The 25,219-nt window shown below is 43.5% G+C and overlaps 1 protein-coding gene across 6 annotated transcripts in view; it reads left to right on the forward strand.

The window, feature by feature from the left end:
* SHANK3 (SH3 and multiple ankyrin repeat domains 3) overlaps positions 1–25,219 on the forward strand; it is a 595,219-nt gene that overhangs the window by 215,383 nt on the left and 354,617 nt on the right. For all 6 annotated transcript variants that reach the window (XM_077474101.1, XM_077474102.1, XM_077474098.1 and 3 more), the window contains one exon: positions 8,450–8,521. In XM_077474101.1, coding sequence (XP_077330227.1) covers positions 8,450–8,521 — 72 coding nt within the window. The remainder of the gene's footprint in view (positions 1–8,449; positions 8,522–25,219) is intronic.

Raw genomic sequence — 25,219 nt, forward strand, 5'->3', positions numbered from 1 at the left:
TGGGGCGGTGTCACATGGGTTGATGTCACATGGGTTGGTCACATGGGTTGATGTCACAGTCGCCATGTGACATCAACCCATGTGACCAACCCATGTGACATCAACCCATGTGACACCGCCCCATTGTTCTTCTATAAAAGTGGCAGCGCAGCGCGTCCCTGGCATTCCGGCCAGGGAGATCGTCGAGGCAACATCTCCTGGAGAAGAAGAAGAGGAAGAAGAAGAAGAAGAACGGGCGGCGGCGGCGGCAGCAGAAGACCGGGCCACCGCCTCTAAAAGAGCTATAAGAAGGCGCGGTGGCCCGGCAGAAGAACCGAAGAGGGGGACAAGACCCCCGAAGTCGGGAGAAGAGGCCGGCGGCGGGGAGGAAGAAAGCCGGACTCCTCCGCTAGCAAAAGAGCTACAAGAAGATAGCGGAGGAGTTTGGCGAGAAGACCCCCGAAGACGGAAGACCCCCGGAGCTGTGCAATAAAATATTTTAACCCTGTGTTGTGTTTTTTTTTTGTACTTTTTTTCACAGGTGAATGGGTAGGGGTACATTGTACCCCATACTCATTCACATAGGGTGGGGGGCCGGTATCCGGGGCCCCCTTATTAAAGGGGGCTCCCGGATTCCGATAAGCCCCCCGCCCACAGACCCCGACAACCAACGGCCAGGGTTGTCGGGAAGAGGCCCTTGTCCTCATCAACATGGGGACAAGGTGCTTTGGGGTGGGGGGCCGCACGCCCCCCCTCCCCCAAGGCACCCCCCATGTTGAGGGCACGCGGCCTGGTACGGCTCAGGAGGGGGGGGGCGCCCGCTCGTCCCCACCCCCTTTCCTGGCCGGCCGGGTAGCGTGCTCGGATAAGGGTCTGGTGTGGATCTGGGGGGGACCCCCACGCCGTTTTTTCGGCGTAGGGGGTTCCCCTTGGAATCCATACCAGACCTAAGGGCCTGGTATGCTCTGGGAGGGGGAACCCACGTCAATTTTTTTTCCCGATTACATAAGGGGCGTGTTTTATGAGAAGTGGGAGGGGCCAAAATGGTGGGCGGGGTCATGATGGGCGGGGTCTGGTGCCCCCCCATCCAAAAACTTCACCAGCCGCCACTGATTGAAGGTGATTTATTCTTCCAAAGCAAATACCCTTTTGGAAACTCGTAATGACTAGTATTCCAATGTTTCTATTCTCCCTCAGGTTTTTTCCATCACTTAACTAATGATACCCTAAAGCCAATGGAGAGAGGCAAGGGAGGGCCAAACAAGGGTGATATGCAGGCAACTGACATCCTCCTTATCAACTAATGATATCATTGGTCGTTGGGGGGTTGGCAGCTAGAAGGTTGTAATGATGTACAATGAAAACCTGTGGCTTTGTGTAACTAAGAGGCAGATTTCATCCACCCGCTGTCCTGTATACAGTTTTGTGGCAATTTTTAGGCATTTTGCCAAGGCACTCCTGAAGAAACCTCAAGGCACACTAGGGTGCCTGGGCACCTTGGCTGAAAAAGGCTGGGTTAGGCTGTTCTCACATATTCATATTTAAGGACAACAGATAAAAGTAGCCTCAGCGTTGGAGAGTTTCTTGTCATAATAAAAAGGCGTGCAGTTGATGGTGCACAGCGTGATATTAAAACGTAGGTAAACATTACTCCCTAAAACCACCCTATGATTGAATTGTGTGTCTTAGGTCAGGTTCAGGTGGCCTGATCTCTTAAGCCCCTTTCACACTGAGGTGGTGCCGGCGCCGGCGGTAAAACGGCGCTATATTTAGCGCCGATTTACCGTTGTTTTAGCTATGGTATTCGGCCGATAGCTGGGAGGTTTTACCCCCCCTGCTAGCAGCCGAGAAAGGGTTAAAACCACCGCAAAGTGCTGCTGCAGCAGCGCTTTGCCGGCGGTATAGCCGTGCTACCCCATTAATTTCAATGGGCAGGAGCAGTGAAGGAGCGGTATACACACCGATCCTTCACCGCTCCAAAGATACTGTTAGCAGGACTTTTTTTACCGTCCTGCCAGTACACCACTCCAGGGTTAAAGTGCCTCTTTGAGGAGCGCTTTGCAGGCACTATTTTTAGTGCTGTAGTGCCTGCAAAGCGCCCCAGTGTGAAAGAGGTCTAATGGTACCCACATATCTGGGATTGAATCACCAGTCGTAAATCAGTTTCATGTGGCAGGATACTTTAAGCTGGCCATACATTATACAATCTTACTTTATATTTACTAAAAACCACATTATATGAGGTCAAACCTAAACAACACTTTTCATTTGAATCTAATCAGGCAGACCTTTACACTAAATAGTTGAAGGTAAATCTAAAGGACAGCGTACAAGAATATTGTATAATATATGTCCAACTTAAAGCGGAGCTCCACCCTAAAGTGGAACTTCCGCTCATTGGAACCCTCCCCCCCTCCGGCGCCACAATTGGCACCTTTCAGGGGGGAGGGGTACCCACTTCCGGCATAGATATCCGCAGAATCTGCGGATATTTACGCCACTTCCCGCGGGTCCCCCGCTGTCTGCTGGGAAACACACAGATCCCAGAGACAACGGGGACCATCCTTATTGCGCAGCGCGACTCGCGCATGCGCAGTAGGGAACCGGGAAATGAAGCCACAAGGCTCCACTTCCTGATTCCCATACCCAAGATGGCGGCGGCAGCACCCAAGAGACGATCAAGAGACCGGCTTCGGGTGCCGACATCGCGGGCGCGCTGGACAGGTAAGTGTCCTTATTTTAAAAGTCAGCAGCTGCAGTATTTGTAGCTGCTGGCTTTTAAAAAAAAAAAAACGGCGGAACTCCCACTTTAACTCTACACACATGGCTAGATAGGGCAGATTCAGATGTAGGACTGGATCGCTTGTCACACATCAACTTTGGTTGGACTGATCTTTTACTGTATACACATATACCCAGATAAGGCAAATTCAAACCTGGGATTGGATCTCTTGTCTCACGTCAGATTCAGGTGGTTGATTCTTTACTGCATACTCATATGACCAGTAAGGCAGATCTAAGATTGTGTCGGATCTAGGATATACTGTCTCAGCTCAAATTCAAGTGGCTTGATCTTTTACTCTAGGGGTCTATAAACATTTTAACCACTTCAGCCCCAGAAGAATTTACCCCCTTCCTGACCAGAGCACTTTTTGCGATACGGCACTGCGTCGCTTTAACTGACAATTGCGCGGTCGTGTGACGTTGCACTCAAACAAAATTGATGTCCCTTTTTCCCACAAATGGAGCTTTCTTTTTGCTATGATAAATATCCCCCAAAAATATATAAAAAAAACTATTTTCTTTCTCAGTTTAGGCCGATATGTATTCTACATATTTTTTGTAAAAAAATATCACAATAAGCGTATATTGATTGGTTTGTGCAAAAGTTATAGCGTCTACAAAATAGGGGATAGATTTATGGCATTTTTATAATTTTTTTTATTATTAGTAATGGCGGTGATCTGTGATTTTTATCTTGACTGCGACATTATGGCAGACACATCGGACACTTTTGACACTATTTTGGGACCATTGTCATTTATACAGCAATCAGTGGTATAAAAATGCACTGATTACTGTATAAATGACACTGGCAAGGAAGGGGTTAAACACTAGGGGCGATCAAGGGGTTAAGTGTGTCCTAGGGTGTGATTCTAACTGTGGGGGGGATGGGCTACCACTGACATGACAGCAATGACTGCTCCCGATGACAGGGAGCAGTAGATCCCTGTCATGTCACTAGGTAGAACAGGGAAATACCTTGTTTACATAGGCATCTCCCCGTTCTGCTCATCCGTGACATGATCGCGGGACACCGGCAGACATCGAGACCGCGAGACACGTGGGTTCGGTTACAGAGCATGCGGCAGGCACATGCGCCCAGAATGACGCGTCTTAACCACTTCCCGACCAGCGCACGACGATGTACGTCGACAGAATGGCACGGGCAGGCATATTGGCGTACATGTACGTCCAATATTCGTTGCCGCCGTGCCATCGGGAGCGCGCCGCCGGCGGCGCGCTCCCGCGCTGGTCGGGACCCCCGTGAGTCCGGTCGCGGGACCCGCGGACTCGATCGCCGCGGGCATCCCCGCGATCGTCTCACGGAGCGGCCGAATGGAGGAAATGCTGTATAAACAACATTTTTCCATTCTGCCTAGCAACTAGTGACGCTGATCTCTGCTCCATGTGATTGGAGCAGAGATCAGTGTACACTAAATGAAAGCCCAACCCCCCCACAGTTAGTAACACACCCCTAGGAACACTTAACCCCTACACTGCCACCCACTGGTTAACCCTTTCACTGCCAGTGTCATTTACACAGGAATCACTGCATTTATATAGCAGTGATTACTGTATAAATGACAATGGTCCCAAAAATGTGTCAAAAATGTCCGATGGGTCCCCGACAATGTCGCAGTCACAATAAAAATCGCAGATCGCCGCCATTACTAGTAAAAAAAATAATAATAAAAAATTATTAATAAAAATGCTATAAAACTATCCCTATTTTGTAAACGCTATAACTTTTGCGCAAACCAATCAATAATCGCTTGTTGTCTTTTTTTTTACCAAAAATATGTAGAAGAATACGTATCGGCCTAAATTGAGGGAAAAAAATGTTTTTTTATATATTTTTGGGGGATATTTATTATAACAAAAAGTAAAAAATAATGCGTTTTTTTCAAAATTGTCGCTCTATTTTTGTTTATAGCGCAAAAAATAAAAACTGCAGGGGTGATCAAATACCACCAAAAGAAAGCTCTATTTGTGGGAAAAAAAGGACGTTAATTTTGTTTGGGAGCCACGTCGCACGACCGCGCAATTGTCAGTTAAAGCGTCGCAGTGCCGAATCGCAAAAAGTGGTCTGGTCTTTGACCAGCAAATTGGTCCGGTCTGAAAGTGGTTAAAGAGGCCGTACAGGTATGCCCATTTTGCAGACTTATATCTTTGTGCACTGGTCGGCTAGCGGTTAAACAAAGGGCCGGTTCTTTGGACTTTATGGGAGCAGACTGTGACCAATGAGAGTAGAAAAAAGTATTGGTGTCAGTGGGAGCAAATGTTGCCCCATCTTGGGTATTACGGGCAGAGATAGAGGCCTTTCGTTGGTGTCAGTGGAATGAACAGTATTCCATTGATAGTTTCAGTGGAAGGAATAGTGTCCTATTGTTGGTGTCAGTGGAAATAACAGTGTCTATTGTTAGTTTCAATGGGGGAAATAGTGTCCTATTGTTTGTGCCAGTGGGAGGAATGGTGTTCATTGTAAGTTTCTGTGGGAGGAATAGTGCCCTATTGTTAGTGTCAGGGGGAGGAATGGTGGGGTTGATTTACTAAAATCAGAGAGTGCAAAATCTGATGTAGATGTGCCTAGTATTCAATCAGCTTCCAATGCCAGCTTGTTCAATTAAGCTTTGACAATAAAACCTGGAAGCTCATTGGTTTCTATGCAGAGCTGCACTGGATATTTAACTCTACAGTTTTAGTAAATCAACCCCAGTGTCCCATCATTAGTGTCAGGGAGAGAAATAGTACCCCATGGTTGGTGTCAATGGCAGAAACAGTATCCTATCATTGGTGCCAATAGGAGGAATAGCGCCCCATTGTTGGTATCAGTGACAGGAATTATGCCCCATTGTTGGTGTCGGTTAGTGCCCCAAAGGCCAAATAAATTCAAACAAAGGGCTGCATCTGGTCCTTGGGCCAGAGTTTGGAGATCACTGTTTTACTGTTTACATATATGACCAGATAGGGTAGATTCAGATCTTCAGAATTTAAACAGAACTTCCAAATCATGCAGACAGAAGTAAAATACATTTCTGCTGGATTATTTTTTTTGTCTATCCTTGATGTTCAAGTGGTTATTGATTGAGTGAGAAACAGATGGTTCACTCCATTTATGTGCTGATTGCTGGTTGATCAGGGAATTTTTAAACAATCTGGGTAAAATTGGCCTTTGTATAAATGTCTTTGATGAAACATGTTTAACTGTTTTTGTTTTATTAAAGCAGAGTTCTGCTTAAAAAAAATGAAAAAAATTAAAATAAAAGTCAGCTACAAATAATGCAGCTGCTGATGTAGCACGGCTGGTTTTAATGAGCTTACCGTTACCTTCTTCACCTCGATTTGCGTCTAGGGGTTTCCTCGTGTTGGTGGCCCAAGAACTATAGAGACTGATGACAGATCCGCTTAAAGGGATTTTTATTTGCAAAAACGTAGTTAACAAACAGTCTCTCAGTATAGGATCAGAGGGTTTAGGTGGAAAGTCCAGGTACTCTTAATGTCAAAGACAGTATAGAAGAACTCTCTTACTTTGAATAAATCCAGAGAATAGCAATTCATAGCTGAATCTTCACCCTAATTGGATAGTCCTTCTCTCATCAGGCCTAGCAGCCAACAGGGTGCTTGAGTCAGGAAAGTCTCTGCCACAGACTTTATTATAGAACACGTGTAAGGAAACTTGAAAACTTGTAGAACGCTTGTGTGGTACCAGTATCTTGCAGCCGGTCCGGCGATACCGCACGGGATTGGATTCGCTTAGGTCCTTCAGCTTTACCAGCCTCTTGTTGAGAAGCCAACCCTCGTGTGGCCTTCTCCCGAAGAGTCCTCCCCTGGATAACTTCAAAGTTGCTGGGCCTCTCCACAACCTGAGATGGCATCGGACTACCTCTGAATCCTTTGTTTTAGTTTCCTCGCCTCGGGCTAGCCAGCCCCGAGACGTAAAGTCGGGTGGATCTGCACCCCAGGCCATAGGCATTCTAGGGGCTGGTCAGGAGGACCAGGACCATGCAGTCAGAACATACTTCTTGACCGGAACACCGAAAACACGTGACAACCGCATCTTAAGTACCCTCTCCCAGAAGGCACAGCAAGAGTGACACTCCCACTGAACTGACTCCAAGAGAAAGTAACCTTAAAGCACCCAACCAGACTGTGTTACCATGCCTGACAGAAGTGACAGCGTCCCCCATGGCCAGGCAGAACACCTTGTAGTCTAGTCAGACTGATGCTGAGGTCAAAATTTGGAGCAATCAAACCCAAACCAAATTGCGGTTTAGATCTGACATTAAATTTCAAAATCACATAGTGCGTGCTCTTCAGGATCTACACTGACTTTTAATAATTGGACACTTACCTGTCCCAGGGTCCAGCGATGCGGGGGAGCGAAGCCCCGCTTATCTCCCCCTCCTGTCTGTGGCGCCGGTATTGTAAGTGTGGGCACCCCGGCTGTGGCTTCACAACCGGCATCCACTATGCGAGCCATGCCACGCACCATGACTGGCTGGGCAATCTTTTGGGACCTATGATGTGTCCCAGATGATTGCCGAGAGGGAGGGGGGAGAGGTAATCTCCCTTCCAGTGCCGCAGTGCACCGGGAGGAAGCGGGAGCAGGGACGCTCTGGAAAGAGGGTACCATCCCCCTCCCCCCCAAAAAAAATGACATGCCAAATGTGGCATATCAGGGGGTCACTTCCCTTAAAGCGGAAGTTCCATTTTTGGGTAGAACTCTGCCTTAAGTCCATGAACTAAAAGGCACGGGGACTTATGAAATTCACATTAATGAGTAAAAGAGCAATATTTTGTAGTGTATTATCCCATGGCTAAAAATCCAAATAACTTCTCACTTATAAAGGATACTGTACAATATACCGATTGAATCCAAAATGTATTGGCTTACTATAGGCTACTACTTGTTATCACTTATTGTGCTATTTACTTGCACATTGAACTTGGCTTCCAAAAGAAGCCCTGTAAATCAAAGACCATGAAAGATTAACTCGAGTAGTTATAAATGTATCTAGCACACAGTGAAAATTCTAAGATTGGTCTGCTTCCAAAGACAGGGGGTTGACTTAGTTATTTACAGGTTAAGAACAAAGATATACACAATGCATGAAACTCATCCGAAAAATCAAGTACGCCTGAGGAAAACTGCTTGAGAGAAAACAAAGTTAATAGTACAGAAAATATGATTAGTGCAGATCACTTCACATGAGAAAAACAGCAAAATCAGAAGGCACCTTACCAAAAAGGAGCACACGCCTGCTGACATCATAAACGGGTAACTAGTTGAGTAACTTGCTTTACAAAATTCCTTTTTTTATCACGGCAAAGAAATATGTTGCATAGTACACCACAACAGATGTTCATCAATAAAGCCAATACTCGGCAATTTGGTTCAAGTGCAGAAAGTTTATTTGGAAGGGATGGGGAAAGTGTAGTGTACTTAACAACAGAGAGTAAGATTGATTTACTAAAACTAGTGCTCTCAGAATCTGGTGCAGCTGTACATGGCAGCCAATCAGCTCCTAAATTCAGCTTCTTCAGTTAAGCTTTGGCAATAAAACCTGGAAGCTGATTGGTTACTATACAGAGCTGCACCAGATTTTGCACTCTCTAGTTTTAGTAAATAACCCCCTAGTGTGTCATTGTACTATTCTAATTCTTATCTAACATTTTCTATCCTCAGTTTCGCTATAAAAGAAGAGTTTATACACAAACATTACTGGATGACAAACAGTTTGCAAAACTTCACACCAAAGTAAGTAGAAATAATACTTTTTGACTTAAGACTTAATGCTAGTAAATCTAGAGACATTAATAGACATTTTCTTTTATGTATACTTACTATGCAAGTCTAATTTAGAAGCACCATGGGGGACATTTATAATGGAGTGAGAATATTGTTATCCGTTCCCCACTATATACCGCAGTGTAAAATTGCAGACTTTGTCTTTAGCCCATTCATAAAATACAGACCGCTGTGCATAATGGAGTTTCCCCTGTTTAAGGCAGCTGTGAGAACTCTGTGATTGGAGAGGGGGTTGGTCACATGTCTTTGACAGATTACATGAATAATGTCTGCTCCTGGCTTTGTTTCTACATTTCCATTCAAAAGCCAGGGAAGTGCTAAGAACATTTGAAAAGCTCATTACTCAGATTTTTTTAAAATGTGCTTTATTACTTTTAAACATCTGTTTGGCCATGCTTCTACTTTATAAATGGACCCGTGTGTGTTTATCTTTGCTTTCAGTCAGCATCATATAGTGGAAGGGGTGGCCAAAAGTGCATGGTGGGGTTGGTTTATTAAAGGCAAATAGGCCATTTATATTGCTATGGGATAAGTGCATTTTCCCTTAGCTTTGTGAATGCGGTGAAAAGTCACTGTGCAAAAAAAAAAAAAAAACACCCAATTGCATACAAGAGAAAAAAAACACAGGTTGATTTACTAAAACTGGAGAGTGCAAAATCTGGTGCAGCTGTGCATGGTAGCCAATCATATTCTAACTTCAGCTTGTTCAATTAACCTTTGTCAACAAAACCTGGAAGCTGATTGGTTTCTATGCAGAGCTGCACCAGTTTTTGCACTCTCAAGTTTTAGTAAATTAACCCCTATATATTTTTACTTACTCATAATTAGATGTTTGACATTTGCTTCACCTCCTTCTCTGAGCTAAGTAAACATTCCCTTCAAGATTGAACAGACTATTGTCTTTAGTAAATCAACCCCAGTGTGTTAGATTTTTGACTGCATATTATCTCCTTTCCCATTGCATATAAAGTAGGTAGAACTATTAGTTGTTTGTGTTTGATGAGTTCAGTGGCTTATCATTTTGAAACACAATGTTGTTTTTTTATTAGTGCAGCTTTTCTTTAATAAGGAACATATACCTCATGTGGGTGCAAGTCAACCATTTTGTGGAATTTAAAGTGGTTGTAAACCCTTACAAACCACTTTGACCTACAGGTAAGCCTAGATTAAGGCTTACTTGTAGGTCGAAGAAATATCTTCTAAACCTACATGGTTTAGGAGATATTTACTAAAAGACAGTGACAGCTGTCTACGGCACATGTGCCGTAGACAGCGGCACGCAGGCGCATAATCGATATGGTGTTAGTGGTGGCTCCCGTGCGAATGCGCGGGAGTGACATTGTCGCTGCTCCGGCGCTGTGAGTGGCTGGAGCAGCGATACCCGGAAGAAGATGGATGCTCCAGACTACAGGGGACAGCGTTGACATCGCTGGCTCCTGTGTCAGGTAAGTGACACATAATGGGCTACTATGCAATGCATAGTAGCCCATTATGCTTTACCTTTGCAGGGAGACTAAGAGGACGTAAACCCATCAGGGTTTACTTCCTCTTTAATAGGAAGGCATCCTGTGTGGTAACAGTGTTAGGAATACATGCTTGGAAGATTATAGTAATCACAATTTTTATCTACTTCTGCAACTGTTAAATGCTGATGCGTTCTGTCACTGTGTGGTGGGATACTGGGACCTGGCCATGTTGCAATGATGTTTCCTATGGCATGTGACCCCAAAATACAGTATGTTTGATGTTCTTGTATCTAAATCTATGTATAATAATGGCGATATACTGAAGCTGAGCAAAGAAAGTCAAACAGATTCCTCCATCCACACTACGAAGGAACTTTACAAATAAACAAAGTTCCGAAACATGTCGGGTATTTCATGTATCATGTTCGATTGTGGTCTCGTACTCTAGAGTCCCTTATATCTTGATCTAAAGATTTATCTGTATTAATTGTCTAACATATTGCTTTTAATGGGTTTACTTTTATATTATTCTAATAAAATGTGTTATTTTTATATTACTGCTGTACTTGCTGCACATATTCAGACCCCCCACCTGTATAGTCCCTGGGGAATTTTCTCTCTTTTTTTGTTAGTAAACATAATAAGGTTTTGGAAAGATAGTTAAATGCTCAACTACTGCGTAGGTATGCACACCAACTTAAAGGGGCTTTTCACTCGAGAAGGAAAAAATTTGCTGACTTTTATTAAAAGGACATGTATCTGTCCAAGGATCTGGTGCCATCCTCACCTGGTTGCTTTTGGCATGTTTAGTGTGGGAAGCCAGCTGTGCCTCCTTGTGGCTTCTCAGCTAGCTTCCCACTGTGCAGGAGGACATAAAGTAGAACTTCCCCTTTTGGGTGAAGTTCTGCTTTAAATATGATCCATTGCCAACACATTTTTCTACACTGTACCTCAGTAGCCCTGTCCAAAATTGGACCTCTCAGAGTATTCAGACCGATCAGATGTCAACACCATGCACACAGATAAAAGGTTAATTATTTAAATGCTGGTTAACAGAAGTGCAATGCGTGAACCAGCACCATTCCAGTGCCAGTTCCCACATTGCATAGAACTCGCAGGCAGTTCACACCTATGCGAACCACTGCAGGTATATTGCAGTGCGAAATGTTAATTCGGACAGGAATCAGATCGCATGGGTATGAACACCGATTCTGGTGTAGACAAAAAAAAGGGTCCTCTGCGATTTTGGTCCAAATGCAATGCAAATTCAGCCATACAACCTGTTTTGCTGAATTCCCATTGCACAGACATTGCATGTGATCTGCACAGCCGTGCGGTACGAATCACAGTGTGAACTGGCACTAAAAGTCTTTATTACAGGAAATGTAAAGCAATCCTAACAAATGTCTTTGTAAAATGAGAGTTTAGTCCTTTACCCTTAGCCTTGTGGTCATGTGTGATGATATGTGAATGTTCAATGAGCTTTTAGTAGTTGTTTGGAAAATATGAGAAATAACGTTCTATTGAAAAAATATGGGAAGCAAATTATTAAATGTTGTAAGAACAATTTATTATGATTTTGGGCAATTTGCAAAGCTCAATTTATTTACTTTCTGTGTCTTTCTGGCCAGGCGACCACCAAACCCCTAATTTCTTTTCTTGGTATATTAGGGGCAGAAAGTGAGGAAAAGTCTCAGCTCTGGGGTCACCAACAGTAATAAAGACCCCCAAAGGTTTCAACTCTGTTCCAATTTTTAAAACCAAAGGAAAAATATTTGACTAAAGTTGGGCTTTAACCCTATTCCGCCTGACACTGTAAGTTAACACCCTCCTGGCAAGTTTTCTGTGCCACGAGTGTTAATCAAAGTTCCTCATTTGCGGCTGCAATGCCTTCTGATCTCCAGGAAGAAGCTGCAGACTGCTGTGGGGAGACCGGAAGATTTGTTCTGGGAAGCAGAAGATTTAATTGGTGACCACACTGATGGTTTATTGATTAAATCATGGACTTGATTATCCCTCTTATTGCCACAGCTGCTCATCAGTGTTGCCAACCGTGAGCATTTTTACTGGCAGCCAGTAAAAAACAGGCAATTTTCTCCTGCCAGTAAATGCCAGTAAAAAGAAAAGGTTGCCAGTAAAAAATATGGCTGTGACGCTCGGTCCGGAGCCAGCCGAGATCATACAAGTGCCTGCTACAGTGTGTTCAGGCAGTTCTGGTGGAGGCAGTGACTGAGCATGTCCTGTGATGTCATGGTGCCTTGTGTGTGGGTCTGCGGGATGGGAGCAAGGCAGGCAAGGAGCGGGACCATCAGTGCTGTTTGGACTGGAGGGACCACCTAGCTTGGAGAGAGACTGTCACTGTGACTCTGGAGGGGGCACGTCGTGTTGGTAATCTGTATTGCTTCACACTGCTTTCAGTATCACTGTGAGAGACAAACTCATGTGTGTGCCGCCCATTCTAATTTCTTGCCCTCCTGAGTCCTGTCCCTGTGCTACTTACAGTACTTACTATATCGAAAATAAAATAAGAAATATTATTTTTGCCTTATTATCTACCTTAGATCACATTGCTAATTACATATTGTACTTGTGTGTAGCCTAAATAGTGAAATTTGTACTTAATACTGTAATTTTGTAACTTTTGGAAATGCCAGTAAAAACTTGGTGGGGCCAGTAAGTTTTGGGTGTCGTGTCAGTAAATTTCAATCTGTTAGGTTGGAAATACTGCTGCTCATGGTCTGTTTCATACAGAAGCAGTCTGGATAACAATGCTCCCACCCCCTTATCTCCTGGTCCTTGGACTTACCTGGCTCATCTTCCCTGATACCCTAGTGCTCAGAGTGAACCAGGTGCAGAACTGTTAAAATCACAGCACATCTGTCAGTTGTACATGCAGATCAGGTTTTCTCTGTCTGGCAGAGGAGAGATCAGCCTCTTATAGACTCCTGATGTGTGCATAAAGAGGACCACATACAATCACCTAAGAGATTTTCTGCTGTTTTGTATCTATATAATATTTGGGGGTTCTACGTAATTTTCTAGCACAAAATACTGATTTTTAACTTGTAAGCAAAAAGTGTCAGAAAAAGGTTTAGACTCCTTTCACACTGGGTCGCTTTTGAGGCATTTTAGCACCTGTAAAACCCCTGAAAAGTGCCTCTCAAGCCACCCCAGTGTGAAATCCTGAGTGCTTTCACACTGGGGCGATGTGCTTGCAGGACAGGAAAAAAGTCCTGCAAACAGTATCCTTGGGGGCGGTGCGGGAGCGGTGTATACACACCTCCCAAAAGGCCCTGCCCATTGAAATGAATGGGCAGCACTGCCGAACACAGGTGCTATTAACCCTGCCCATTGAAATGAATGGGCAGCACTGCTGCAACACGGGTGCTATTAACCCTTTCTTCGGACGCTTGCGGGGGTTAAAAGCACCACCACTAGTGGCAGAAAAGCACCGATATAACAGCGGTAAAGCTTTACCACTAACTCCCATACCACCCCAGTGTGAAAGGAGTCTTAGTTTTTAAGTGCTTAAACTGACCTCATTTACAGACCAAAGTTAATCCCTTTGATCTAAAAGAACTAAGGCTCCTTTCCCATTTGAGCAATCCATTTTGCAGGCGGAATCACTGCAATTGGAAATAGCGCCAAATTGCGGGATACCATGCGATCCTCGTTACTTTCAATGGCACCCCGATCACGCCTGCGATTCGAATTGCTCAGATGGAAAAGGAGACTAAGTCTCAGTTCACACTGGGGCGGCTCAAAGTCGCCCAACTCTGAAGCCGCCTCCCTACAGTGCAACTTTAGCGTGGCTTGCAAACGACTTCTGTAATAGAAGTCAATGCAAGTTGCTCGGAAGCCGCCCCCAAATGGTACAGGAATCTTTTTCTAAGTCAGAGTGTCTTGAGTCGCTCCAATTAGAAAGGTTCCATTGCACTGAATGAAGCGCTACTTGTCAGGCAGCTAAGTTGTCGCCTCAGTGTGAACCGAGCCTTAGGCCTCATGCACACTGGATGTTTTTTGACATTTTTACAGCAGCTGTTTTTGGCTGTAGGCGTTTTTTTCTACAGTCATTAAACTCTCCATCATGTTATCCTCTGTGTCCATGGCTGTGTCCATAAGCTGTTATCAGCAGTTTTGGGCAGTGGCATTTTGAGCTTTAAAAAAACCCAAAACTGGTGGGTTCTGAGAGACATTTTTCCGCTGTAAAAAAGTTCTAACGCTGATAAACGTCAATATATGCTCAAAAATGTTGCTCACCAGCGTTTTTTTATGTTTTTGATCCATTGAAAAATAATACATTAGTAACTCACAGGCCTTGCCCCTCTGCCAGTAAAAACAAACGGCAACTGCCCAAACCTATTACTGGCCTTAGCAGCAAGGAGCACATGGAAGGGCGATGCATGTAAAATATAAAACAGAAGAAAAATTCCTAGCTCAACTTATCAGCCAGCCTGCAACAAACCAAATTGTCCTGTCTAACAGTTCACATTAACCTCCCTGGCGATACGATTATTTTGGATTTTAGGTGCTAAAAGCGGTACAATTATTTTGCATGAAAATTTGGCGTTTTATATTGTAGTCCTGTAATTCTTAGGAATAACTCACTTAACCACTTGCCGACCGCCTAACGCCGATGTACGTCGGCAGAATGGCACGGGCAGGCATAAGCACGTACATGTACGTGATTTGCCTCCCGCGGGTCGGGGGCCCGATCGGGCCCCCGCCCGGTGCCTGCGGCGGTCGGTTTTCGTTCGGGAGCGATCCCGGACGAGGGGACGGCCATTCATTCATGGCCACCCCCTCGCGATCGCTCCCGACGAATAGAAATCCCCGGTGACATCACTTCCTCTCCTGTAATGTAAACACAGGAGAGGAAGTGATGTATTCTCTCCTCCGTGTCGGTATTTTTCGTTCCGACACGGAGGAGAGCGGATCAGTGAGTTGCACCAACACATCCCACACACAGTAGAACATGCCAGGCACACTCACACCCCCCCTTTACCCCCCGATCACCCCCCCAATTACCCCTGCCCCCCAGTCACAGTGACACCAATGTCATTTTTTTTTTTTTTTTTTTGCATTGGTGTCATTTGTGACTGTAATAACTGTTAGGGCAGTTAGAGTTAGCCCCCTTTAGTTCTAATGTACCCCCCTAACCCCCCCAATAAAGGTTTAACCCCGTGATCACCCCCCGTCGCCAGTGTCACTAAGGCTGGGTTCACATTGCAGCGGTTTATGAGAACGAATGTGATTCGCACCGCACTGCAGTGCAAATCACATCCGATCTCTGTGCGATTCGAGTTCAGCCATTCGCCGCACCCGCCGCACCCGCCACACCCGCCGCACCCGCCGCAAATTCGCACGGGACCCTTTTTTTGGCCCGCAGCAGAATCGGATCGCATGGGTGTTCACACCATGCGATCCGAGTTTGCAGATCGCACTGCGATATGCGAACTGATCTGGGGGTGTCAGTAACATTTCACTGACACTCCCAGCAGTTCGCATAGGGCAGTGTGAACTGCCGCCGGGAGGCATGCGATGCGGGAACCCGCCGCGGATTCGCGGCGTTTCCGCATCGCTCCAGTGTGAACCCAGCCTAATAAGCGATCATTTTTCTGATCGCCGTATTAGTGTCCCAGGTGACGCTAGTTAGGCAGGTAGGTATTTAGGTTCGCCGCAGCTTTTTATAGCGCCAGGGACCCCCATATACTACCGCATAAAGCCCCCTGATTGCCCCCTAGTTAACCCTTTCACCAGTGATCACCATATAACTGTTACAGGTGACGCTGGTTGGTTAGTTATTTTTTTATAGTTTCAGGGCACCCGCCATTTATTACCTAATAAAGGTTTAACCCCCTGATCACCCGGCGGGTGTCATTTGTGACTAATAACTGTTAGGGCAGTTAGGGTTAGCCCCCTTTAGTTCTAAGGTACCCCCCTAACCCCCCCAATAAAGGTTTAACCCCGTGATCACCCCCCGTCGCCAGTGTCACTAAGGCTGGGTTCAGATTGCAGCGGTTTGAGAACGGATGTGATTCGCACTGCAGTGCAAATCACATCCGATCTCTGTGCGATTCGAGTTCAGCCATTCGCCGCACCCGCCACACCCGCCGCACCCGCCGCAAATTCGCACGGGACCCTTTTTTTGGCCCGCAGCAGAATCGGATCGCATGGGTGTTCACACCATGCGATCCGAGTTTGCAGATCGCACTGCGATATGCGAACTGATCTGGGGGTGTCAGTAACATTTCACTGACACTCCCAGCAGTTCGCATAGGGCAGTGTGAACTGCCGCCGGGAGGCATGCGATGCGGGAACCCGCCGCGCATTCGTGGCGTTCCCGCATCGCTCCAGTGTGAACCCAGCCTAATAAGCGATCGTTTTTCTGATCGCTGTATTAGTGTCACAGGTGACGCTAGTTAGGCAAGTAGGTATTTAGGTTCGCCGCAGCTTTTTATAGCGCCAGGGACCCCCATATACTACCGCATAAAGCCCCCTGATTGCCCCCTAGTTAACCCTTTCACCAGTGATCACCATATAACTGTTACAGGTGACGCTGGTTGGTTAGTTATTTTTTTATAGTTTCAGGGCACCCGCCATTTATTACCTAGTCTCACTAGTGTACCCCTAAATTTAGGGGTGTCTACTTTCCAAAATGGGGTCATTTGGGGGGGGTTTGTGCCATCTTGGCATTTTATGGCCTTCAAAACTGTAACGCCCTTAGAAAGCCTGAAGGCGGTGCTTGGTTTTCGGGGCCCCGTACGCGGCTAGGCTCCCAAAAAGTCCCACATATGTGGTATCCCCGTACTCAGGAGAAGCAGCAGAATTTATTTTGGGGTGTCATTTCACATATGCCCATGGCATGCGTGAGCAATATATCATTTAGTGACAACTTTGTGAAAAAAAAAAAAAAAAAAAAAAAGTTTGTAATTTTCCCGCAACTTGTGGCAAAATATAAAATATTCCATGGACTCAACATGCCTCTCAGCAAATAGCTTGGGGTGTCTACTTTCTAAAATGGGGTCATTTGTGGGGGTTTTGTGCCATCTTGGCATTTTATGGCCTTCAAAACTGTAATAGGTAGTGAGGAGTGAAGTCAAATATTTACGCCCTTAGAAAGCCTGAAGGCGGTGCTTGGTTTTCGGGGCCCCGTACGCGGCTAGGCTCCCAAAAAGTCCCACATATGTGGTATCCCCGTACTCAGGAGAAGCAGCAGAATTTATTTTGGGGTGTCATTTCACATATGCCCATGGCATGTGTGAGCAATATATCATTTAGTGACAACTTTGTGAAAAAAAAAAAAAAAAAAAAAAAGTTTGTAATTTTCCCGCAACTTGTGGCAAAATATAAAATATTCCATGAACTCAACATGCCTCTCAGCAAATAGCTTGGGGTGTCTACTTTCTAAAATGGGGTCATTTGTGGGGGTTTTGTGCCATCTTGGCATTTTATGGCCTTCAAAACTGTAATAGGTAGTGAGAAGTGAACTCAAAAATTTACGCCCTTAGAAAGCCTGAAGGCGGTGCTTGGTTTTCGGGGCCCCGTACGCGGCTAGGCTCCCAAAAAGTCCCACATATGTGGTATCCCCGTACTCAGGAGAAGCAGCAGAATTTATTTTGGGGTGTCATTTCACATACGCCCATAGCATGTGTGAGCAATATATCATTTAGTGACAACTTTGTGTAAAAAAAAAAAAAAAATTTTTTTTTTGTCATTATTCAATCGCTTGAGGCAAAAAAATAAAATATTCAATGGGCTCAACATGCCTCTTATCAATTTCCTTAGGGGGTCTACTTTCCAAAATGGGGTCATTTGGGGGGGTTTTGTACTGCCCTGCCATTTTAGCACCTCAAGAAATGAGATAGGCAGTCGTAAACTAAAAGCTGCGTAAATTCCAGAAAACGTACCTTAGTTTGTAGATGTGACAACTTTTGCGCAAACCAATAAATATACAATTATTGACTTTTTTTTTACCAAAGACATGTGGCTGAATACATTTTGGCCTAAATGTATGACTAAAATTGAGTTTATTGGATTTTTCTAATAACAAAAAGTAGAAAATATCATTTTTTTTCAAAATTTGCGGTCTTTTTACGTTTATATCGCAAAAAATAAAAATCGCAGAGGCAATCAAATACCATCAAAAGAAAGCTCTATTTGTGGGAAGAAAAGGACGCAAATTTTGTTTGGGTACAACATTGCATGACCGCGCAATTACCAGTTAAAGCAGCGCAGTGCCAAAGTGTAAAAAGACCTCTGGTCATTTACCAGCAAAATGGTCCGGTCTGAAAGTGGTTAAATCTGTCCAAACGAGAGTCTAGCAGACATCCCAGGTATGATAAAGTTTGAAAAATGAAATCATAAATTATAATATAATAAAAAACTTTAAATAATTATACCAAATAATAATATAACAATAATAAAAATGATTCAATAATGTAATCAAATCAAAAACACATAAATTTGCTCAGTTGCAGAATTGTCACTGTCATTACTTTTCAGTATTTGATGACGGATCTCCCTACAAATCGCTATCCCTCAATTCTGCGAGTGATTCTAATTTATTATCGCTGTTTTCTAGCTGGTCTAAAATAATTTTTGATGTAAAGGGACAGTTTTGGTTGCTATGGACAATCTCCAGTTTCCAGGCATAAAGAACAGTTTTTATAATATAAAACTGCATGCAGGACACTGGGCAGAACACTAGGGACAAAGGGGATGCGAAATAATTACATACAGCAATGTAATCTGTAAGATTACATTATACTGTATGTATACTGTGTGTTTCACTTTTTGAATTTGGCACCGTTCTCCGTCCCCGTGCGTTGCAACGCTCGCAGGGAACGGAGATCGGCTCCGTGATGAATCAAGCAGAGGACGAGCCGCTCGTACAGTGCGGGGACATCGCTGGATCCAAGGGAGAAGGTAAGTAAACCTCCTCCTGCATACAGCGATGCGGTCCCGAGTCTGGCTCGGGGTTACCGCTTTTGGTGTAAAACTTCCACCCCAAGCCAGACTCGGGAATACCGCCAGGGGGGTTAAAAACAGGGGTCTGCACACATTTGCAAATAAATGCGTGGGCTGCAGAGGCCACAACAAGGCAACTGAGTATTATCTGCTTGTGACTGCACAGTGAAAAGAGAAGCAGTACACTGATGAGCTCATCTATCTGCTACTCTGGTATCTCATACTATCAGCATGTTTCTTGTTAGCACATAAGCACTGCAAAATATCTGACTGTCTCCTTGTGCTGTTCCCAGTTCTGCCGCAGAGAGATTGCAAAAGGCTGATCCCAGGTGAAATGTACTTATTCACACTGCTTGCATTTTTTTAAAATGTTATTCAGATTTTATTTTTAAAGTATAACAAATAAACAGTAACAACACAAAACACATTCAAACAAAGGCCAAATCATCACTCCAAGCAGTATCAGCATTAGTACATTTGATACATCATCTAATTTTCTCAAGAAATTCAAAGAATATTCAGAAATACTCCAGAACAGATAGTATATAAGAAAAGTTTTCTGCATCAGGCCTTCCCCCTTTACTAAAAATATAGCTTTTTACCTTTATACCTACAGTCTTTATTATGGATTTAAATTTAAAATTAGAACATGATGCATCTATCCATTTTCTCCATATCCTTTCAAACTTCTGAAAGGTGTTGCATTGAACATAAGAGTATTTTTCAAACATTGCATATTTATCCATTTTCCGAATCCAGTTTCCAAGGGTAGGAGGGTTGGATGAAACCCAACGGGAGGCTATCAGTTTATGTGCTATAAAAAGAGATCTCAAAATGGCCATTGTCTGATCACAATCCAGGCTATTAGAATTTACATATCCTAAAAGGCCTTATCATATACAGAATTGAGCAAATCCAGCACTTCCTGCCAATACTGAAATAACTTCAGGTCTCTCCAAAAGAGGTGCATAAAGGAGCCAAGAGATTGAGCGCATCTTGTGCATTCAGGATTTTCTCTCCTGCCTACCCTGTGCAGCAACTTTGGGGTATGATTACGATAAGCCCTAAACAAAATAAAAAGTTGAGTAACTCTATGAGTAGAAGATATTGAGGCAAGCTGTACATTCTGTAGTATTTGATCCCATATATCCCCTAGGGCCACATACATTTCTGCCTCCCATCTTTGCCTACATGGAACAGTAACGTCAGAAACATTTCAGATAACAATTGCATATAGACCTTGGTGATGAGGCTCTTGGTAGAATTTGCTCTAACTATACTGTCCAGAATAGGAACAGAAGAAAAGGAGAATGTTGGGGCCAAACCTTCAATCTTCAAAGCATTTCTTAGTTGTAAATATTTGAAAAAACATTTTTGATCTAATATAAATTATTTTAATTTTACACATAATGTAGTTGTTGATACGTTTTCAAGACCCCATCTGAGTATAGTTGTATCAGGATAGTAACCCCTGCATGTTCCCATGTAGAAAATCCTGCCAGTTGTAACATTTCCGAAAATGCTATTCGACCATAATAAATCTAGTATAACCTGAGATGCCAATATTTTTTAGTGGACTTGACATATAAAATATAATGTTAGATTTGTTGAAAGGTGGAATAGTGGAGTCTGAAGCCAACAAAGGATTGCCATTATGATAAAAGAAGTAAGTATATTATAGGAGGATGTGTGCAAACCACCAGCTTCCCAACCTTCAAAATTCTGGAGTGGGGCCACCAGAAAATGAGCTTGCATTTAAAAAATGTATTTCATAATGTATTCATGAATATAGAGCTGCATTATTTGTGCCTTTTATATTTTCCTGGAGTTCAGTTTTCAATTGCACCTATTCCCTGACTATGCAGATAAAACTACATATTTTTAATAAGCAGTGCAAGAGCTTTAAAATACGTCTCTAGCTGCTTTAATATGAAATTGTTTATTCTCTAAGATTCTGAAGGATATCAAACAAACCTATTCAGAAGGTGGACTGCTAAGATTAAATTTTCTAGGCATAAATAGACATCTAATTTGACATGTTTGGTCTTTATCAAATCATAAATCAGTTTCATTCAATAAGTTATTGGTTGTCAGATTATTAAAGTGTGCCATCTGAAAATAGATATAGATTGGATACCTGGCAATAACTAAATGTCTTCTGGTGGGGTTTCCTCAGTGACATCCTCCGGAGGATCAACAAAAAGATGCTGAGCTTAATTTCTGAGGGTCAGTGACTCAGGGTGCGAGTGCGATCATCACATTCTAGTGGCAGCAGCAGATCCTACTGTTTACTGCTCTCCTCACATTCTGGTGGCAGAGGTGGGATTTGAAACTGTAACATATTAGTGGCAGAAGTGGAAAAGAATGTGATGACAGCAGATTCTGCTATTGGCACCAGATTGTGATGGTTGCACATTGAGCCTTACCCTGCACAGAGATTTTCCAGCTCTCAGGACAACAACCTGGGCACCACAAAGAGTGACTGACATTGGAGTTGTAAACTCTGAAGCTAACGCTTTATATGCCAAACTAAAGCCACTTCCAGGCCTTTTAATGGAAACACACACACTTCACAGTATCTTCTGTAGCAAATCAGACCTTTAAGAAATGTCTATGATACTTGTTGTCATGCCAGAATCAATAAAATAGACTGCTAAAATATGGTAATTTTCTTCAAAGAAGCAGGGATTCCTTAATTTGTTATTTAGAGCATCCATGAATTTAACTTAGCAATTAATGATTTTAGTGAAAGGGGAAAAAAAAAAGTTAAAGAAATATATTTACAGAAAAATAATATATAACAGACAGTAGCAATAGTAAAATAAATGGGATTAAAAATTAAAGGTACTTAGGCAAGTTTCCACGGTCTTCAGTTCTTGTGGAGTCCAGTTCACTTCAGAGTAAATTTGAGTCACTGGCCCTCAGAAAAGACTGTTAGCATTATGATAGTTCTCGTGAAAAATGAGAGCTGCAGCTGCCAATTGTAGCAGCTTTTTGTTGACTCTCCATAGGGTTTCACTGAGCGAACCTCCACCCAATCAAAAGAGCTGAGGGGTGTGATGTAAGATGCTTCAGCGGAGTTATGGACAAGTATCTTATCTATGTTTGTATTTACATATGGTTTTTAAAATACGACAACCAATATAATATTGACATAACATAATACTAAATGGAATTAAATAATTTGATAAAGACCAAACAACACAGATGTCTATATCACAAATCTGCTTTCTGCATAGTATGGCATAGGCACAAGTGGTATCAAACTGATTGTTATGGAATCGCAGGCGTCAGGCAATGACTAGCAAACATGCATAGACTAGAATAAAAACAACCAACACACACATTTTTGGATTAAAATTGGCCACGGCCTGGTTTATTGGTTTAAACAAAATATTTCATTAAAACATTAACTATATTCTTTTTTTTAAGTTATTTTTATTAGGTTTTAAACAAACCAACAAACATAGAGAACACAAACAACAAAATACAAAAAACAGCAGTAGTGCCAGACAGTCTGGTCGTACAGGGGGTATACAACTTAAGGCAGTATGCTCAATCATAGGAAATTACACAGATATCAGTGCAAAAGATTTAACATAGGTATAAAGTGCAAATATACTACCAAGTCAGTGCATGAGCGTGTAACCAAGTATTAAAAATATTTGGGGCACAGCACATCATTGGACAACCGAGGGTGGTATAATCAGCGATGGGATAGGGTTAGCGGACTAGCCAACCATCTACCCCAAATTTTCTGAAAGGTGTTGTTCCTTTTTCTGAGTTCAAAAGTCAGTTTATAAAGTGGGATAGAATCATTAATAAGTTTTATCAGAAGGATTTCAGAGGGGTCTGTGCACCCTTCCAGGACATTAGAATAGTTTTTTTGGCATAAAAATAGAGTATGCGGAGCAGTCTCTTGGCATGGGACGATATGGGTAAATCACCAAAGATGCCTAAAAGGCAATTCTTGGGGTGGAGTACATTTGACCTCACATACAGTGAGGTGAAAGCACCCACTTCTTTCCAGAAATCCTGGACAATTGGGCATGCCCAAAAGCAATGTAGAAAGTCAGCCTCCTGGTCATAGCCACGAAAACATCTTGTGCAGTCTGGCTGGGGTTAGGTGGGTCTGATGAAAGATCTTGATCTGAATGATGCGGTCCCTGGAGGCAATAACAGAGGTTTTATATTTATCACTGAATTCTGGCCAGTTTTCGTCCATCAAAGACATGTCCAGAGATGTCCATTTCGCTTGTGCTTTATGAAACCTGGGTTTAAAGTCAGACATTAGGGCCACATAGTAGGTGGAAACTAGTTTAGTGGGGTCTGGGTGTCTGAGTAGTTTTTCCAACGGGGGCAAGTCAGTGGGGTCGTCCAGGGAGCCAAACTGTGTGTGGATCGCATGTCTGAGCTGGTAGTAGTAGAATAGGTATGATCTTGGTAAGTCAAAGTCTAAGCGTAGCTGGGAGAAGGTTTTAAAACCCTGGGCATTGTACAGGTGACATAGATATTTAACCCCCTTGGAGTACCAGTGATTGGGGTCCGGGAGGCAAAACAATTCCTGAAGATTAGGGTTGAACCACAGGGGGTTGTTTGGAGATTTTAGCCAAGTATGTTTGGTTATCTTTTTGACAATATAGTGGAATAATGAAAGAGAGGTGTAAAGCATAGAGGTACCAGGGCGGTCAGGGACTCGGCCTCTATAAATGATATTATGCAAGGTTTCCAGAGAAGATGCGATAGCCCCTTCTGTGGAGATGCAGACGTTGGCTGGGGCCGGGCACAACCAATCGTTAATGTGCACCAGCTGAGATGCCAGATAATACAGGAAAAAATGAGGAAACGCCAGGCCCGCCAGGTGTGCTGGCAGGCGCAGTGTCTCAAGTGCCACCTTGGGGGAAAAAACATCAACTTTATTCACATCAGATAATTATTTCACCAAAAATTACTCAGAAATAAACCATACTCATCCCAGCCACTCAGACTTGAGCTGACTCAGCATTCATCTTTAACCATTTTTCTACATCTCCCCTTTGATTTACTACACCAAAGGGAGCCACCACATAAGCGTGTGTCCTGCAGCTTTCTTCCTCCTCTTGTGGTGTTGATCACGGTGGCTTCCGCCATACATCCCCCTCCTCCTCCTCCTAGGCATCCAATAGGATTGCCTGACCTTTCAGCCAATCGGGAAACGGGTATCAGCTTGTAATTAGTGGAGAGGCAATTTAGTGTTAGAAAAGCAAATATTCATTCAAGCAAATATGCTATGCATGAATCTATCCATTACTCATATAGGGGGTGGGGTGGATAGAGGGGGCGGCACCCGTAAGCCCTTAATGGACTGGCCGCCCCTGCTGTTTAGGTAGGGCTGTTTTAAAAGTCTCTGGAATTCCAGTCTCTCCTAAGTACTATTTATGATAGCCATTTACGACAATGCTTATTAACAGGCTGTGCAGATCCTGGAATGTTTTAACAGAATTTATGATGGCCTGCTTTATGTCTCAAGCTCAAGTGTGCTCTAGTGTATGACTTCAGATTTGTTTAATCTTTAATATTGAATTTAAATTTTAACTTTTTGCTGCTTAACCCCCCTAGCGGTAATCCCGAGTCTGGCCCGGGGTAGGAATATACTGACAGGAGCGGTAACCCCGAGCCAGACTCGGATGGCTTCGCTCGATGCAGGGGAGGACAGAGGGAGCGTTACTCACCTTGTCCCCTGGATCCAGCGATGTCCGCCGCGCTGTGTGATCGAGCTGTCCTCCGCTCGATTCACAGTGCTGAATGCCGCCGAGCTCCGTTCCCTGCGACGTTACGGCGCACGGGAGCGGAGAACGGCGGCAAATTCAAAAAAGTTAAAACACACAAAACACACACAGCACTGTAATCTTACAGATTACAGTGCTGTATTAAAAAATACACACCCCCTTTGTCCCTAGTGGTCTGTGCAATGCCCTGCATGCACTTTTATATTATAAATACTGTTTTTTACTGCCTGGAATTTGGAGATTGCCCATAGCAACCAAAAAGTGTCAATTTTTCAGTGTTTTAGGATTTTATTACATTATTGAATAATTTTTATTATTCTTTATTATATTATAAACTTTATCATACCCGGGATGTCTGCTAGACTCTGGTTTGAACAGATTTAAGAGCGTTATTCCTAAGAATTACAGGACTACAAAATAAAAGCCAGATTTCCGTGCAAAAT

Source organism: Lithobates pipiens, unplaced genomic scaffold (genome assembly GCF_037356315.1).
Source record: "Lithobates pipiens isolate NorthernLeopardFrog02 unplaced genomic scaffold, aLitPip1_a1.2 Scaffold_8, whole genome shotgun sequence".
In the NCBI taxonomy this organism is placed as follows: domain Eukaryota; kingdom Metazoa; phylum Chordata; class Amphibia; order Anura; family Ranidae; genus Lithobates; species Lithobates pipiens.